This window comes from Aspergillus karnatakaensis (assembly GCF_047715665.1).
Source record: "Aspergillus karnatakaensis strain CBS 102800 unplaced genomic scaffold BJY04scaffold_60, whole genome shotgun sequence".
Lineage (NCBI taxonomy): Eukaryota > Fungi > Ascomycota > Eurotiomycetes > Eurotiales > Aspergillaceae > Aspergillus > Aspergillus karnatakaensis.
The window spans coordinates 152994-170125 of NW_027395772.1; the positions used below are offsets into that span (position 1 = coordinate 152994).

Consider the following 17132-nt stretch of genomic DNA (forward strand, 5'->3'; position numbering starts at 1 on the left):
CCAACCTGGCTCAATGTATGGAAATTTGAAAGCTTCTTTGAGCAGCATGACGCTGCGTATATAATGCTCATTGCTTGTTTGTTTTAGTAACTCATTCTGTACATTGGGTTAAAGTTGTATGAGAGGATGAAAACAAAGAAAACAATCGCTCTCCAATCTGGCAGCGCCCTTGGGTTATTTCTTCTGGTCTTGTCACTACTTCCTGACGAGTCGGGTACATTTCGTTAACACGTACAAGAGCTAAACGAGAAAGTTGTTTAGTAACCGCGATGGTGGGCACTGGTATTCCCATCCCTTCAACACCATCATGTTACTGACACTACACACCGGAAGTTACACGTTAGGTCTCCGGGCCTCGTACCGCCTGCGCAGTGATTGCTTTCCTGTTACCAGCATTCGAGAATATATTGCTAATGGGCTACCTTGATTAGGCTGGATACCTCGAGAACCGCCCGGATATTCACCATAGACACCGTGTAAACAGCGATTATGTATCGTAATCCGTGTCCAGCTATAGCGCGAGCAAAAGCAAAGTCCTCAGATTCGGCTGGACGATCTGTCTGGCTAATGCCCCGCACATGATGATTGGCATGCGAACAGCAACAGCATAAATTTAGAGGCTCGCTCCGCGGGCAGAGGCCTTTGATACAACAGAATGATACCCAGGGCCCCCCCGCTCGCAACAGAACCATACAAGAGTAGAAATTTGCATGTGCTCACGCATTATACTACTAGCCAACTTGCGTGAGGCTTGAACGCGGTTATGCCCGGGTGAAAATAGGGTGAGGCCGATTTATGGTCGCACGGCTCTAAGAGATCAGGGTGAGATTGGGTAGATTGACTATCACTTGAAATACCAGCACCTAGCATAGTGTTATAAGATGCTGTCTGTACCCGGCCAAGAGTTGGGTATAAGCGCCTGGGGACCAATAGATTCCCAGCTTCATAACCTAGGCATCTCGGAAGATAAGGCTGTAAACACAAAGTAGGAAGGCTGGCATAAAGGGCCCAGGAGGCGAGGCTAGAAGGACTTAACCTGTATTTGGGGCGGGCACCATAAATAGTAGGGTACATTCTCTAGCAAGACAGATATGAAATCAAAGTCTGTCATTTGTTTGGCGCTATGAGTCCCACTGTGAGAAAGTGTCAGACTCCGATATTCACTTGATGCAGACAAAGAAAGGAGGCTGCATGGTGTAACACTGGCCCACCATAAATATAGCCATATCTCACCTGTCCCCCTCTCCAGAGTCCATCCTTATCATTCTAACCTCCCGTCGATAATAAGTAGGCTACCTAGTCCCCGTTTCCAGACAACGCCTCTTGCTAAACCAACAGTACACCCCTGGCGATTCTCCATTGAAAATCACCAACGAAAACAAAATGGCCATCTTGTCTCCTCTCCCAGCCTACCTCATCGGCACCCTCTGTCTTGCCCTCGGCGTCAACGGCCTTTTTCGCCCAGAGGAAGAATATCCGCGCTTCGGTCTCCCGCTCGAACCTCCCGCTCCGGCTTCAACCGGCACCACCATCACGAGTGCTTCTCCAAACGCAAGCCGCAGGACTAGGTCCTCTCTGACTTCAACCGGAAACGGCACGGGAACAGTCTCCCCGCTCATCTACCTGAAATCGATCCGCGAAATCACGTATGGGCTCGCCCTCGTCGCTTTGCAGTACCCGGGGAAGAACGGGTAATTACAACGCTTGCGGCGGTCATTTCGCTGGCTGGGCTCGGTGATGGGTTTGTTAGGCCCACGGGGGCGACAGGAGGAGCAAGGCGTTTAATCACTGGGGGAAGTTTGTTGGGCTTTTGGGGTGGGCTGCTTGGAGGGGGTGCTCGTTCTAGGGAGGCGATAGGACACTAGGCTGCTTGGTCATAGTAATGCAGTGAGGTATTGGATGCGAGAGAACATCGTGAATCGTCAGCTTTCGTCAGTGTGATTCTGGCTGGTTCTTTGCGATTGTCTATTTGTTACGAGACTCAAATATCACACTCATAGTTATCTACTGAATAGCAAAATCTACCTTGTTTATTCTTCGGTCCTCAAATCCCCTCGAATTCAGACATCAGCCTGGCTTTCCTGTCGCTCACCCTTCTCATTCTCACCACCAGCAGCCCCATCGTCAAGCCCAAACTCCGTCTCCAGCGTCTTCCGCAACTCCACGTGGCTCTCCATCCACGCAACCAAAAAGCCCACCCCCGCAAAAACAACCGAAACGCGCCACACCCACTTCAACGCCCCCGCATAAACACGCACAACAACAGGCCTCAGCTCCACCGGCAACGCGGCAATGATCTCGCCCGACGCCTCCTGGTACGCATTCCGGGCATCCGGCAGCGCCGCAACCCGATAATCCCCGTCGACGCCGGCCGCCCGCAATCCCGCCAAAAACCGATTATTGAAGATCGCCGCCGGGATCGCGACGCCCCAGACAGACCCAAAGGACCGCAGAAACGCCCATGTCGCCGTGGGGGAGGCGAAGTCGGATTCAGCGAGCTCGGCCTGTGCCGCGGGGAGGGTGGATGTGATGATCAGGCCGGAGCCGAGGGTTGCAAGAATCTGGAAGCCGACCCAGGCGGCTGTTGAGGTGGACTTGTCAAGGAGGGTGAATAGGCCTAGGCCGAGGGTCATGAGTGCGAACCCAGTGATCAGGATAAGCTTTTAGCGGCTTGTCTTTGTGATTAGGACGCCGCCGAGGATTACACCCGGGATGACGACGATTACGGTTGGGAGGAGCTGCACGCCTGAGCGGGTGGGGCTGCTTTGGAGGATGGACTGGAAGTATACCGGGAGGCAGTAGATTGTCCAGTAGAGGAGGGTGCCGTGGAGGAAGCTAAAGATGAATGCGGAGAGGGAGGTGCGGTTGCTAAAGATGCGCGGGGGGGGGCGGGGGGGTAGTCAGTTCGGGACAAAGGCGGGGTGAGGCTTCGGTTGCAAACGGAGCTGCTAGGCCTGCGAGGCCGAGGAGGAGAGGAAGCAGAACGTGCCGGCTTGACCAGGGCTGTGTTGTTCCGCCGAAGCTCAGTTTACTTCCTCCTGACCTGCATAAGCTATTTGATCGCCAAACGAATCTTTGTTTTCACTGGAGGTGTTCGGCCTCTCAGCAGAACAGACTGGCAAAGAGCACCTTTGCCTCATGGGTCACCTGCTTAACGGGCGTGATAATATGAATGAGACCTTTGTAAGCATCTGACGGACAGGTTGGCCCCCGAATTTGGAGCTAAGAACATTGAGCGGCTTGCATCACTCCTTTCGTTGATGCCGACAAGACCCTAAAAAGCGAACATTAACAGCAGAGATACTCTGTCACCATTTCTTTGGTTGCAAATGTCGAGTGCTGGGTCTACCTTCTTCCAATTATTCACCGAATGGTAGATCTTACGATTTAGGCTTTTGAGAATCAACTCGCACCATCTTTCGAGATGTGATATGCCTTCTTGTCTGCGGGCTCTTGCAGAACATCATGAAGCGACTGAAGATTGTGTCAAGCCTCGTGGCAGCTAGAAGGCAAGTTGAGCTGTCCACAACTTGCAAACTCGGCGACCGTAGATTGGTTGCTCAAGTTTGCATAGAATCTTCCTGAATAGAAAGCGAGGAGAGTCTAGACTCTTCGTCTCCCCCGCTTGGTCATAAGCAGTACATGATAATCTAGTATATCAAATTCCTCTTATGGCACGCACTGTAACGACTGAATGACATGGAAAACAATTACAGACCCCCATTGTTATTCGTCAGGTTATTCTCACCTCGCCCTTGTCATTCCAAGGCCAGATGACTCGTTTAGCAACTATCACCGCGAACAATAACATTCCAGTTAGTGTTATGAAAGGCCTGTCCTGCCACTTGATCATACCACCCGATGGACACAACGCAACTCATTAGTGCATCTGCCCCATCAGCGATACTACCGTACGATTCGAGCTGCTTGAACTGGGGAGACTTTGCACAGCAATCAATCTGTCAGCTTTATACTATGATTTCTCTCAATCGCATCGGAGAGGAAGAGTCAAGAAAGCTCACATCGTTGCACCACCAAATAGCCGCATTGTAGCTGCAGCTAACACGACCCCAGGTCCCTGGTCCTGGTCCATGCCCTGGACGGCCCGGAACGAGCCTAAGGTAGTTGATATCTTCCTGGATGCGCGGCCTAAATAGATGGATCATGCATATGGAATTAGTTTGGCATTTCGTAGTTTCAGAGAATCCTGCTAGGCGGAAGACAGGACATGCGATCTTAGGATATAGGGAGAGATCGAATGTTCACTTTTTTTCGAGTGTGGTTAACAACCTGCACATATATTCTGACCGTGGTATGATTAGCTTAGAGATACGCCCAGCAATTCGGCCCCTAGCCGCACGTCAGCAGTTTCATGCTGTATTTAATGTATAGCCAAGGGCATCATTTAAGGTGTCATGGCGGGAATACTTAGATATCTGATCGGATATAAGATTCAATTCACATTCAAGGCCAAGTTGGATTTCCACCAGGACCTTCGTAACATCCACATGGTTGTTCTCGGATTTGATGGCCATAGTCCGTCACCAAGGCCTAGATTGCGACTGGATGCAACTGGTTAGCCTAGACATGACCAAATGCCGTAACAGTTTTGAGAGCTTGATCCATCAAGTACGAGCCAAACCGATTTCGCGCCCAATCTTCCAACGCAGCCAGCCCAGGCAGAGTCAAAGCAGCACTCCCGGAGACTCATCAATGAGCTGGGTGGTCTCTAATAATAAGTATCTTATCATCACCACCGCAATACCATTTCCGCGCATATGAAGGCATATAGTCAGCACGAGTATCGGCAGCGGGACCAGACTGATAGCGCCATCCATACGCTGCACCACCTCCGGGAATGCAAATTGAGATAATAGCCTCGGAGGCAGGCTGCTGCATGTCGGAATGGATATACACTAGTATATGTCCGCAGTAGAATTCCATCACTTTATTAATGCCAGCGATACTTGCCACAGGCACATCCCAGCCAGGCACATTTCGACAATTGGCAGGGATAGCACCAGGTTCGCGACAACAGATGGATGTATTGACCTTTCAAGACCTAGATAGATAAGAGTACTATATACTGCACATTCACGCACAAGCACACTGTAAGATGACCGATGAAGGGGTAGCAATACCCCAGGAGCTGGATTCTTCGCAGACCTGCCTCGGGGCATAATATGGTCTACTCTGAATCTGAATATATATCTGTTAATTTATCTAGATCTCAAATAATCAAAGGTGGGACAAGTGCACAGCATAAATGCCCTGTGGATTGGAATGCTAAGTTGCTTTGTGGATGAAACTATCTCTACGGCCCGATGCTCTACCCTGCTGGAGTACCTCTACAGTTTCTACGACGGTCTTTCCTAGCCAGTCAAGCACACGCGGATGATATAACCATCAAAGTTGTACTAGACCACGACTCTAGATCATGATCAGTGCATGGATGAAAGCTGCATTAATCACATATATCAGCCTGACGTCTGAGCGACGTGATGGAGCCTCCGTAAAATTCAATCCCCCAAGAAGGTAGGTCCTTAACCTTACCGGCCCACTGAGGTGAGACTCACTGCAGTACTTTCGGCAGGAAATCCTCTGCGGCTCCAGCTTTAGCTCCCCCGCGTAGTTGGCCAGTAAAACGCTTGCCAGAGTTCAGGGACAGGTACCATAATCGTGTAGTATTGGCTTTCTTAATAACTCTAGTCAAAGGTGCGAGATACGCCAAATTTGAAATTGAATTTCCATTGAACGAAAAGATGTCCACGATTCTGTTGAAGAAATGTTCATGACAGGGCAGTATATTGACGGGCTAATACCCAAGCCTCGCAAGTGCGCCATCGCCAATAGGAACAAGGGGCCTCTGACCTGCATCCCCACGTCTACGCTCAAGCCAAACGGTGATAAACTCACCGTCAAACCTGGTCGACGGAGTGAGATTAGGAGACGCTAAACTAAACACTGTTGAACCGCAAGAAATGCACGTACCTAGCACCATCCATATTGGCACACGCGTACTGGGCATCCTCCACCCGTGAATATATGATTCTTGCTGTACCTGATCTCTCTGATAACTGACTCCTGCAATTCCCAAGTTGAACAAGGCAACTGGTGTATGAGAAGGTGCCACTTACTCGGGAAAGCCGGTCTCGTGTCTGGGGTTGTTGAGGGAATACTGCACCTCGAGATTTGCTGGACTTAACTGGCAATGTCAAAGATGTGTTTCGAATCATTACCGCGAGCGCAGAATGGGTTATGACATACTGCTATTTCAACAATATGTCCATAAGCGGAGAACTCGAGATGTAACGTTTCTCGTGCTGTGTGGGTGGACAATCCTCTGTGGAAAGTTAGGGGCTAGAGGCAATATAATTAAACCGCTGAATTTTCATACTGAACTCCAATCTCGCACCTTCCTGCAGGCTAAGTCGTAATAGAGCCTCTGTGCCGTGAAGATCCCACTTCGGGATTGGGTGGTTTCAAGGTTGCCGGAACTGAAAGGACAATATTCTCATATGTGTCGGAGTGTACGTCAAATATGTCAAACATAGTGGTCGTAACAGCCTATAGGTGTCTCAGTTAGACAGCGAGGCTTTGTAAATGGCTGTTGGAAAGGACTACCACTGTACTTGCAATCGCCTTATCCTGGTGCAGGTAGTGCTGCATTGCCTCGATATCCCGTCGTATGAAGGGATTGGCACCGACTAAAACAATGTTTACGCTGCACTGTGCCGGCAAAACACTGTGAAGGCGAAGTTTCTTTCCGCATTGCAAGATATCCCTCTCCATTAATTTCAGATTTGGGGTCGGAAGCTCCCCCAGAACATGGATATGATTGAGCCTTAGATGATCCCGTGTCGTCCCAGAACTGGCGGCAAAAGCATATAGGACTTGGGCGAAGGTATGGTTTGGATGACCAGGGCTCACCTCCTGGGATCTAAGGACTAAATTGAGACGATGTACCAGCTCGGCGATTATCTCCTGCTCGTATCCGGAATAATCCAGGGATGCACTTGATGAGATTGCGGTTCGAGTGTTCATGAAATGCGCCATATCGGAAGGCGCGTCGCTCTCAATGCCTCGATTTCCAGGAGTTATATCGCGCATTGCTAGCTGCTCATGCAGCACGCCAGTCGGCTCTTCTGGCTTTGCCTCAATGACGAAGCTTGCAGAGAGCTCGAAGAGTCTATCTACTTTGTGGTTGAGCTGCAGTAGACCGGTCTTGATCGATGAGATGCCTTCAGAATCGCCAATCCCTGCGCCTCACAGTAGTCAACACGAATATATGCCCGAATCAGAAGCTGTAATAATTGAAGCATTTACCATACTTTGTTCGGGATACTATATCCCACAGAATGCGATTAATAGCCAACCAAGGATAAGGTAATGTCTGAGAGTCGACAGACCCAACGGAGTGAAAGAAAACTCGAAGGCGATCTCCGATATGCTCGCACAAGGCCATATTCTCTTCCCACTGCCTAAAGGTCGGCGAGTGCATGCCTGGGTAGTTAGGAACGGTTATAGACTGGAGAAGCCCGTCAAGAGCTGCCAGGCATTCCTTCTGCACTGACTCTGATAGCATAATGTATAGTTGTTTCCACAAGTGCTAGGAGGATCAATCTGCTGTCAGGTAAGGTGCAGCTGAAGTGTTATTCTGTCTGCCGACCCCGCATCACCTGATTCTCGCTCAGCCTCAGCCTTGGGCTCGACTCTGCAACCCCGCTTTTAATCCATCCATCGTCCATCCCATCACCGGTCCTCATCCGATTGCTCTGTCAGAGTTCTTGTAGGTCCATACAATGTCCGGCATTGAAATAGGTGGCCTAGTGCTAGCCGTCTTTCCGCTCGTCATCGCTACACTCGACCAGTATACAACTGGGCTGGAGGTCCTTCGCATCTGGGAGACGAAACATTACGAAGATGAGATCCGGGCCATTCGCCTTGAAATTGAAGTGCAATCAACAATCTTTCGAAACACGTATTTGAACCTACTGCGGCTCTTCCTAGACAAGAAGTCCCTCGTGAAGATCTTGATGGAGCCAAGTGGGTTTGAGAAGCACAGTGCGCTGATTGCGCCGCACCTGAAACGACACCTCGGTGTCCAGTGGCAGATGTATTCAAGGCTGATGGAAAAACTGCGTAACTTGTTGACCACTCTTCGGCTCCACGTTGACAGGGTAATATCGTGCCTTCTCCTTTATGCTATGCTCATTATCGTTGACACAGCAATGTTGATCGCAGACCCGTCCAACTTCTGCCAAAGACTGGAAGTCGAAGGTCTCGTCCGCAACGAAACCAATACGCTTTAGTTTTACTGTTAAGCACCGCCAGGGCCTACTGCAGAAGATAAAAGAAGCAAATGCTGACTTCCACAGGCTCGTGGAACAGAAAGATGCTCTGAAGGATTTAGGCGGGCTGCTAGCACATCAAACCCAACTAAAATCAAATCGAGGGCGGCGTGAAGAGACCACGACATTGTTGAACTTGCTCAAGATCCATTTGAAGGACTGCCCCCAATTGCATGAGCACTCTCTGGGCTTATCGCTGGGGTTTCTCAAGCCGTACAACAATGACGGTCACTCGATGAAATCGGATGACGAAGAGGAAGTGCTCGTTGAAACACCCGTTGAGATATGGATTGAGTCGCGCTGGCAGGATCCCACTCAGCCCGGGCCAGCGTTGAGTGAAAGGGTAGTCTATAGCATTCAGCCCTGCAAGCACCTCAACTGCACCAGTGGCTCTTTGTGTCCCGTGTCGGTCCCAACTAATCAGACAGAACGGCGCCCGCGCCGCTATATCGCACATAGACACGGCCCAAAGTCCAAAGGCCTGTGTCCATCACTAACAGCATCGAACGAGAGAGCCAGTCCAATTACCAATTCCCAGGGTGCGGCGGCCAGCCACCATACCTTCAGCATGATTCGCTGTGGCTCTCGACCCGGAGATATCTCGCTGCATGATGTTCTCCACGGTGGTAACAAATTCCGCCGGTTTCCGGGATACTTCTATGAAAGAGACAGGCTCCTCTTCGCCTCGCTCATTGCATTGTCTGTTGTATATCTGGATAGATCTCCGTGGTTAACTCTGTGCCCTTTGCCAAGCAGCTGTTTTTTGCGCTCGAAAAGGACGATATCACCACAGCTTCGTGGCAGGACCCTTACTTGAAGCAGGAACATACAGTGACGCCGGGGGCTTACTCTGTGGATGATGCGAATTATCAAACAGCCGGACGGACTTCAGTGACTGCAACATTCGGTGTACGAAACCGCGTACTATACAACCTCGGCATCATACTTCTAGAGCTCGTTCTGAACGAGCCTCTCTCTCTGCATCGCGAACTGCCACCAACTTGACCGAAACCGAAGATCAGACTGCGTGGCGTCTCGAGCAAGAGGTCTGCGGCAGGGCTGGCCCTATCTGGGCCGATATCGTGTCGAACTGCCTTCATTGTCCCTTTGAGGGGAATCTAAGTTTGGATGATGATCACTTTGTATCTGCAGTTCATGGACATATTATCCAGCCCTTGCTAGATATGCTTCATCCGCTCAGTCAGCGGGGTACCGGCTAGAAGACCGTCCATGCTATTGAGCAGGAGGTCATGAAAAACCCCCTTTTCTGTACCGGCACGTCGTCACGGTCGATCCTGTCTACAATGGGTACAATGACGCATACATGGTACCTATATGTCTTGACTTCACATTGCTTCTAGTGTACGAGCTGAGGACTCTGAAATGAATGCTAACGTAAGCTCTCAGAAGGCAGCACCTGGCAGTCCCAATGCATAACTTTCTCAGGAGTCCTCATTCTATTTTTGTCAATTAAAAAACATCCGACCATTAAAGCACATAACCAATATCATCTAACATTCCATTTTCTTAACCTGTCACATGACTACCCTCATAAATATGTATTTATAATCATCCACGACGCTGAACCGGAGTTACCGGCATATCCGGGCCATATCCGCATGGCTCGTATGCGTATAGCAGCATTTATATAAACAGCTGCACCTACCCTAAAGTAGGTATATTCCTCATAGTCACTAACCCTACACCCTTTTCTTGTCAACATTATAGCAGTCACAACACGAACGCCACAAAAGTATGGCCATCTCCACCTCATCTTCTGCTTCTTACAAGGGCAAACAATTCACCATCTTCGTCACCCTCCGCGTCGCAGTAGAGAACATTGAGAAATTCAAAGCCGTTCATCGCCCACTATGGAAGTATGTGGCAGCCGAGCCGGAGAACATTCTCTTCGATGTCTTCGAAGATCTCGATGCACCGGGTCGGTTCCGTTTTGTAGAGGTGTGGAATCAGGGGAGGGAGTGGTTTGAGACGGTCTGTTTTCCTTGCGTCGAACGAATATAGTTGATTTGATATGAGGGTTACTGACAGGACAATCAAGCAACAAATCACGAAGCCGTATTATCGTATTCTCTGGGAAGAATCACAGCCGCTGTGGATTGAAGATAGTGCGTTATTCCACCCCCTTAGCGGACATTCCGTCTTTTTGGGGTTTATGGTAGATAGATTGGTGTTAATGCTTATATTTGTCATTCACACGACAGAGAAATTCGAGTACTACGAGCGCACGGGGGAGGGCTTTGCTGTTAAGGAGAAATACCTTGAATGGTAACCCGACATATGACTGAGGCTAGAATGGCGGGCATTGCTACAGCGTCGAAATTGCGGAGGCCATGATTTACTTGAAGATGAAGGGATGCCCGTTTGACTCGGGGGATTGGTTCTTCTCAGACGGTTATATATCTGCTTGGCCAGTCTTTCATAAGCTCCTCTGCGGCATGTTGGCAGTTGGTCTAAGCACATATCGTCCTGTCAGCTTACATTGAATCAAGCTTCGTGCATCTCAGATCATGCTTCTACATGGGGTTTTTTTGTGACGAATTCCATAAAGCCATCGTATATACCATCAGAGGCAAACTAAAAGGAATTTACTGTGACGATGCTGAGGTGATAGAAGCGATTCGATGGAGTATCTCCTAGCAGTGAGCAAGGCTAGCTATAACGGCGCGAAAGTGCCATGATATTTTACCGAACGATCACATAAAACCGTCACCTGGGTAGTAAAGAGCGGTCTTGAGATCTCATCAGCTAGGCGTTCACTCAAAGCAATATCAGAGCTCACATCATGATATTGCCTCAGGTTTTACGCCATTGACAGACCCGGGTGGGAGGTTATACTTCGCGAACCGGCGGGGTAACTAACAAGGGTGGCCCGGGGGAATCCAGTGCCCCGTGGGAAAAAGGCGGGGTTCTCTGCAGTCACTACTTCCAGCCAGTGCGGGCGAGAAAGCGAATTCTGCTGCGTCTATTAGTTAAGGCACTGCTTGAATTCAATTAACCAATTGCCACCACAGACCCGGGAATCTTGTCCGAGCGGCGACCCGGTCGGCCGAAAATGACTACCGGGCTAGAACCGGCTTGCTGGTCGGTGGATCGGGGATCGCTTAACCCTTTCAAGGGACTTTTCTGACATCACATTTCCTGTTCCTGTACCATGACGTTCAGAATCCGGATGCGAACTCGGCCCACCTTCTCTGCAGGATATGCGGAACGGGCCCACGGGGGGTGCAAATCGGTCCCCTCGGATCGGTACGTCATCATTCGACCCGACAACTTATTTCATGCCCGCGTCGCCTTCGACTCTCATTTCATACTTCGTACTTTACTTCCTACACTTCACACTAAACCAATCAGCCATAATGTCCCCCACAACAAGAAAGATCGTCTGTTTTTCAGGTATGCACACTAAACATTCCCCACCCCCGCTAAATACTCACCCCCTTACCTCCTGCAGACTTCGACGGCACCATCTTCATGCAAGACACCGGCCACGTCCTCTTCGACAACCTCGGCTGCGGCGAGGAGCGCCGCCGCATCCTCGACGAGCAAATCAAGTCTGGCGAGCGCTCCTTCCGCGAAGTCTCCGAAGAAATGTGGGGCTCGCTGCGCGTCCCCTTCGAAGACGGCTTCCAGATCATGCAGAAGGAGCTCGAGATCGACCCCGGCTTCCGGGACTTCCACCAGTTCTGTATCGCCAACGACATCGACTTCAACGTGATCAGTGCTGGACTTAAGCCGATCCTGCGGAAAGTGCTGTCGATATACCTGGGTGATGCCGAGGCCGCGAGTATCGATATTGTGGCCAATGATGCGCAGATTAAAGACGATGGGTCGGAGTGGAAGCCGATCTGGCGGCATGATACCCCGCTGGGGCATGATAAGGAGTTGTCTGTGAAGGAGGGTCGGGCGCTGGTCGCTGAGGAGGAGGGGGAGATTCCGCTGATTATTTTTATTGGCGATGGTGTGTCGGATCTTCCGGCTGCACGGGAGGCAGATGTTCTCTTTGCTCGGAGGGGATTGCGGCTAGAGGAATACTGCATTGAGAACAACATTCCGTATCATGCGTTTGACTCATTCACAGATATCAGGCGCGAGGTTGAGGCGATCATGCAGGAGGACCAGCAGAAGACTGGTGGCGTGGGCAAGCCTGCTCGCTTCAATCCCCGTGCGAATATGTGGCGCCGGGTGTCTAGCAAGAAAGCTGTAAGTCTACCCCAACGATTGATATTGCGCTTTATGCGCGTGCTGGATGCTGAACTATCGCAGGTCCCTCAATTTGTTGCTGCCACCCCATCAAGAGAGGACAAGATGTTCCTGTGGCCTGAGAATTTCTCAGAATATGCACCACCAGCCCAGACTGGCAATGTCCCGGCTTGAAGATGTTTAATCTGCTGATTCGTCCAGATGACATTCCACTGATCTCTAAATACACCTGTAAATAGAAAATAGAGTAGATATATATCACGAAACTTAATGAAATTATAAGATCAATCCCGCATGCCTTCATGGTGCGAAAGCTCCCACTCGCAGGAAACCGCCATTGCCGACCTTCGGAATCTATCCTGATACTATTCATTCAGCCCACACGCCTTGCTTGAGAAGCTTTCACCATGTGGCCTGAATTGCTATGCTGATTGGCTGCATGCATGAAAAGCGGGACTCAGGAAGCCAAGCTGGCGGATCCTGGATTTCGAGTGGCGACTGCTGTTCACCATTTAAGCTCAGACTTGGGCTGAGAGTAGTTTCTCGCTATTGATGCACTCTCATACGCCTTCTTTTAAATGTTATAATTACAAGAAATTGAACACGACCGACAGTCGCCGATAAGTATTTCGTGGCTGAAAATCATATCCTGTTCCCATGAAATGACGTTGGTATATATAGCCACAGCTTATACACCCTTCAAACCATCAACGCCCTTGAAGACCCCATCCGTCCACTTCCCCAGCTGCTCCGCAAACCCCTCCCCGTTCGCAGCGCCCGTCAGAACCCCCCTAACACCAACAGGCTCATAATAAGCTCCGCTAACAACATCCGGACTCGTAGCAGCCCAAAGATGGTTCCTAATCCCCGTCGACACAGGCACGCAAAATAGCGGCGCGATCGGCTGCGTCAGGTACGCAAGCCAGCTCTCCTGCTGCAGGGACCTTGCCATACCCGTAAGGATACGCCCGGGGTGGATCGCAACGGTTTTGATCTGTGGGCACGAGCGGCTTAGGTTCTGCATTAGGCCGAGTAGGGCGACTTTGCTTTGGCCGTAGCGTTTGGAGTAGGGCTGATCTATCATTAGCTTCGCTATCTGTCGCGTGCTGTCCACCTGTAGATATATGCCTATTAAGGCAAGGATGTAAAAGAAAGATGACCTACCAAGCTAGCACAATCCGTCCTAACAGCCTCGAAATCAACACCCCCCTCCGGCGCAAAAACGTATCCTTCACTCGAGACAACAACAATGCGTACATCACTCTTGCTCTCATCATTAAACACCCGCTCCGCAGAGCGAAGAAGAACCGGCATAAGCAACATCGTCAAAAGCGCATGACCAAGATAATTGATCCCAAAATGCACCTCGTATCCTTCTGCCGTTACCCCCGGACTGACACGAATAATCCCCGCATTCAAAATAAGGATATCAAGCCGCTCTTCCTGCGCCGTGAACCGCTCTGCGCATCGCCGCACACTAGCAAACGAGCCGAGATCGAGGTCTAGGAAGCGAATGTCCGTGCGAGGCTTCGCTGAGGATGAGGTTGAAGAAGGATCGTCGAGGGCATACGCCTCCTCATTAATCCGAGCCAGTAGCGCTTCCTGTTCCCTTTCGTTGAGTGGGAGATCAGCGATATATACACGCTTTGGTCGGCCGTAGCGGATGAGTTCGATGGCTGTTTGGCGCCCGAGATCCCCCGCTGCGCCGGTGATGAGGATCGTCTTGTCTGACAGAGATGGGATGTCGCGCGCGGGATCGAATGCGCGGGTGCCGGTGGAGGAGGCGGCGTTGTCAGACCCGAAGAGGGTGACGCGGAGCATGTCTTTTATTATGTTCATTGTGGCTGTGGGGCTTATGTAGTTGGTGTTGAGTTGAGGTGCGGTGGTAGATATAAGATGGTGCTCTATCAGATCTGGATGGAATCTTGTATTCTTTGTCGCTTTATGAAGACGGCGATTTGGTCTGCGAAGTACTTGAGAATAGGAAAAGGAAGCTGAGGCTGAGGAGCTGAAATGCAATATCAAGCTAGCGAGATAAGTCTATACTATTACGAGCTAGCATGGTCGTTTCCAGGGCCCTAGCGTTGAGGCTGAGCAATTTTGGCCCCAGTCGATAAAACACTGGTATATGGTGCTCGGACCATCCATTTCTGCTCACTCTCGCTCCTCCTTAAGATGTTGTCTTGTAGCAAATGTGGACACATAGCCTCGGGTTCCATGAATTTGAGCTTTAACCGGGTTGAAATAAAAGGCACGGTATTGAATGAGGACGCTAGCGAAGGGTTTAGAAACGCAAGTATAGACGCAGCCAGACGAGTCGTGAGTTCGCCATAGACTACGCATGGAACTCGCTGAACAAATCATATAATAGGACGATAAACGCAGGTCGATCAAACTGATCTGGGGGTAATTCCACTACAGTGGCCTGGTAAGAGCCATTCTATAGAGAGCTAGAACTGCATCAGGAGACTATATGTACAGCGCAGACCATCGCTTCTAAAGGAAAGCAAAAAGCACACCAATCATGCCAACAACCAGTGCCATGAGAGAAGGCAAGCGAGCAGATTGGTAAGCACCATCTTCGGGGATATAGCTGTCATCTCCATTCGCACTGGCGGTGTCATCAGATCCTGTATCGGAGCTGTTGGTGCTGGACTCCGTTTCCTCATCGCTGCCTCCGGCGGTAGTGGTATTGCCATTCTCTCCGGTGTCGCCAGGGTTATCGTCAGACGGTGAACTCTCGAAGGTCGTATCGTCATCGGCAGTATCGTCAGTGATACTATCCTCGTTGGTGGTATCATCACTGGTATCTTCGTTGCTGTTGTCATCATGATCATCGCTGTCCTCATCATCAGGCGTCTCAGAAACATCCGGAGTGGAACCACTATCCCCATTGTGCTCCTGATCTTCCGGCTCATCAGGTCTGGTACAGATCGCCGGGTCATTGCTGCCAGTACTGCCCTGCGCTTCATACAAACGGTACAACGTCTCGTTGCAGGGGATCACAGGCTCGTAGTCAAGACTAACAGACCCCAGATCGGCCATGCCGGGGAGGTAAATACTAGAACAAGGCCAATTAATAACCGCTTGCTGACTCAGGGCCAAAGGGGAATGAGCCCCAACGGCCCAGAAGATGACCGACTAACCTGTGTAATGTACCCCACACATAGAAGTTCGACGCAGTCTTAATAGTCGAGTAGAAGTCTAGGTCTGCTCGCGCGTTTATTGTCGCGCTAACCGTGGTGTCGCCCAGAGCGCCGAGGCTCACTCTACACAATGTTAGAATCACATATCGTCAGACACAGCGGTGGCTAGATATAGGAAAGAATGTACCTAGAAACACCGCCATAGACTTCCAACGACCCGCCTAGAGAGTGGAGTTTCGGCGCATCGAAGTCGAGCTCCTCCCCTCCTTCTTGGATATTTATCCTCAGCGCCCGCGAGAGAACCTGTAGTTCCGGAACGGAAACACTGGAATGCGCCCAGGCCCGTTAGCCACATGTAAAAACGGTAGATATATATCAGACAGGTAAACCAACCTTGCCACCGTCCCCGCAACTTCAAACCTACCGGCCGTCTCCAGCGCCGGAAGATCAACAGTTAGGGTCGGGAAATCGTCGTCGGGATAGATCCCACATCCTCGCGATCCGCAGAACTGGGCTTCGTCGTTCACTTTCTTCAGGCTGGACACGTTGATACTAGAAGACTGTCAGGGGATGGTTGAATGATATAGGGAGAGAGGGAAGCTCACGTCGTCCAACTGCCCTGAACCTTAACATTCTCTGCCCCGACTAGCTTGCCCAGATCAACCTCCGCGCCATCAGAGTCCTGGACGAGCACCACGTCACCGCTGGATTCTAGGTTCGGCAATATCGCATCACCCTTGAGGCCATAAAGCACGATGTTCTCGACATGCACCAAATCCTGCAGTTCAAACCGCGTGATATCCGGCGGGGTGTAATCTTCGGGAGTCCAAAACTCATTGGGCGGTCGCCACCAATACGAGGATTCGGGGACTGGAGTTGAGATGTTTCCTGCGAAATCGGTGACGCCGTTGAGGATAAACTCGCCGGAGAATTCAGGTAGGATCAGGATGTGCCCGGTGATAGAAGTGCAGCCTTCGAAGGCGATCAGCTGATCTGGGGAGCTGACGTGGAGGGTTTTCTCGTTGCTGGCGGGGTCGGATTCGCTGGTTGTTTCGCATTCGCGGGCGAAGGTGCCTGCGGATTTGGTGTTGGTCGGATAAATTTTATTTATCGGCTTGACTTACCTAGAGCGACGCTGCAAGCGACTAACACCAGTCGCGAGGCGATATGAGAGACCTTCATTGTCGCGGCTGATGGCTAACAACCGAGATCGGGTGGGGAGTGGAAGACAGATGAAAAGAGAGCCGCAAGGGATCAGCGGACCAAGGGATTATTATAGACAATGGATCCAGCCAGGAACCGAGATCGATGATGAAATTGCACGTTCAGGGCGTGCAGTGGTATTGGACACTCAGGGGCTTGGCTGCTTTAGGGCTTGCTCTAGCGTGGGCGTGAGATCCATCGGACTCCGGAT

At 50.6% G+C, this 17132-nt stretch overlaps 8 protein-coding genes across 8 annotated transcripts; 4 read left to right on the plus strand and 4 right to left on the minus strand.

Moving 5' to 3' along the window:
• Positions 1–1383: 1383 nt before the first annotated feature.
• BJY04DRAFT_222529 (DUF4267 domain-containing protein) lies at positions 1384–1695 on the plus strand (the record flags this gene model as incomplete). Its single annotated transcript, XM_073717409.1, has 1 exon — positions 1384–1695. The coding sequence occupies one exon, from the start codon at positions 1384–1386 to the stop codon at positions 1693–1695; it is 312 nt and encodes a 103-aa protein (XP_073566845.1).
• Positions 1696–1916: 221 nt separating this feature from the next.
• On the minus strand, positions 1917–2877 carry BJY04DRAFT_199123 (uncharacterized protein). The gene has a single exon (XM_073712720.1). The coding sequence runs from the start codon at positions 2631–2633 to the stop codon at positions 2061–2063; it is 573 nt and encodes a 190-aa protein (XP_073566846.1). The 5' UTR covers positions 2634–2877; the 3' UTR covers positions 1917–2060.
• A 3432-nt stretch (positions 2878–6309) lies between these two features.
• On the minus strand, positions 6310–7348 carry BJY04DRAFT_137933 (uncharacterized protein). The gene is made up of 3 exons (XM_073708629.1): positions 7332–7348; positions 6398–7265; positions 6310–6343 (listed from the first exon to the last, which is right to left on the minus strand). Exon 2 carries the CDS (start codon positions 7108–7110, stop codon positions 6583–6585), a length of 528 nt encoding a protein of 175 aa, XP_073566847.1. The 5' UTR covers positions 7111–7265; positions 7332–7348; the 3' UTR covers positions 6310–6343; positions 6398–6582.
• Positions 7349–7748: 400 nt separating this feature from the next.
• On the plus strand, positions 7749–9853 carry BJY04DRAFT_199137 (uncharacterized protein). The gene is made up of 2 exons (XM_073712721.1): positions 7749–8180; positions 8245–9853. Exons 1-2 carry the CDS (start codon positions 7803–7805, stop codon positions 9166–9168), a joined length of 1302 nt encoding a protein of 433 aa, XP_073566848.1. The 5' UTR covers positions 7749–7802; the 3' UTR covers positions 9169–9853.
• A 121-nt stretch (positions 9854–9974) lies between these two features.
• On the plus strand, positions 9975–11000 carry BJY04DRAFT_199139 (putative quinol monooxygenase). Its single transcript, XM_073712722.1, has 3 exons — positions 9975–10343; positions 10411–10477; positions 10574–11000. Exons 1-3 carry the CDS (start codon positions 10107–10109, stop codon positions 10639–10641), a joined length of 372 nt encoding a protein of 123 aa, XP_073566849.1. The 5' UTR covers positions 9975–10106; the 3' UTR covers positions 10642–11000.
• Positions 11001–11688: 688 nt separating this feature from the next.
• On the plus strand, positions 11689–12860 carry BJY04DRAFT_199142 (putative 2,3-diketo-5-methylthio-1-phosphopentane phosphatase). Its single transcript, XM_073712723.1, has 3 exons — positions 11689–11765; positions 11824–12572; positions 12636–12860. Exons 1-3 carry the CDS (start codon positions 11729–11731, stop codon positions 12744–12746), a joined length of 897 nt encoding a protein of 298 aa, XP_073566850.1. The 5' UTR covers positions 11689–11728; the 3' UTR covers positions 12747–12860.
• A 278-nt stretch (positions 12861–13138) lies between these two features.
• Positions 13139–14626, minus strand: BJY04DRAFT_137972 (NAD(P)-binding protein). Its single transcript, XM_073708630.1, has 2 exons — positions 13737–14626; positions 13139–13644 (listed from the first exon to the last, which is right to left on the minus strand). The coding sequence occupies exons 1-2, from the start codon at positions 14409–14411 to the stop codon at positions 13261–13263; spliced, it is 1059 nt and encodes a 352-aa protein (XP_073566851.1). The 5' UTR covers positions 14412–14626; the 3' UTR covers positions 13139–13260.
• A 442-nt stretch (positions 14627–15068) lies between these two features.
• On the minus strand, positions 15069–16900 carry BJY04DRAFT_222536 (uncharacterized protein; the record flags this gene model as incomplete). The annotated part of the gene is made up of 6 exons (XM_073717410.1): positions 15069–15633; positions 15719–15841; positions 15906–16043; positions 16112–16270; positions 16324–16792; positions 16843–16900. The coding sequence occupies 6 exons, from the start codon at positions 16898–16900 to the stop codon at positions 15069–15071; spliced, it is 1512 nt and encodes a 503-aa protein (XP_073566852.1).
• Positions 16901–17132: the final 232 nt, after the last annotated feature.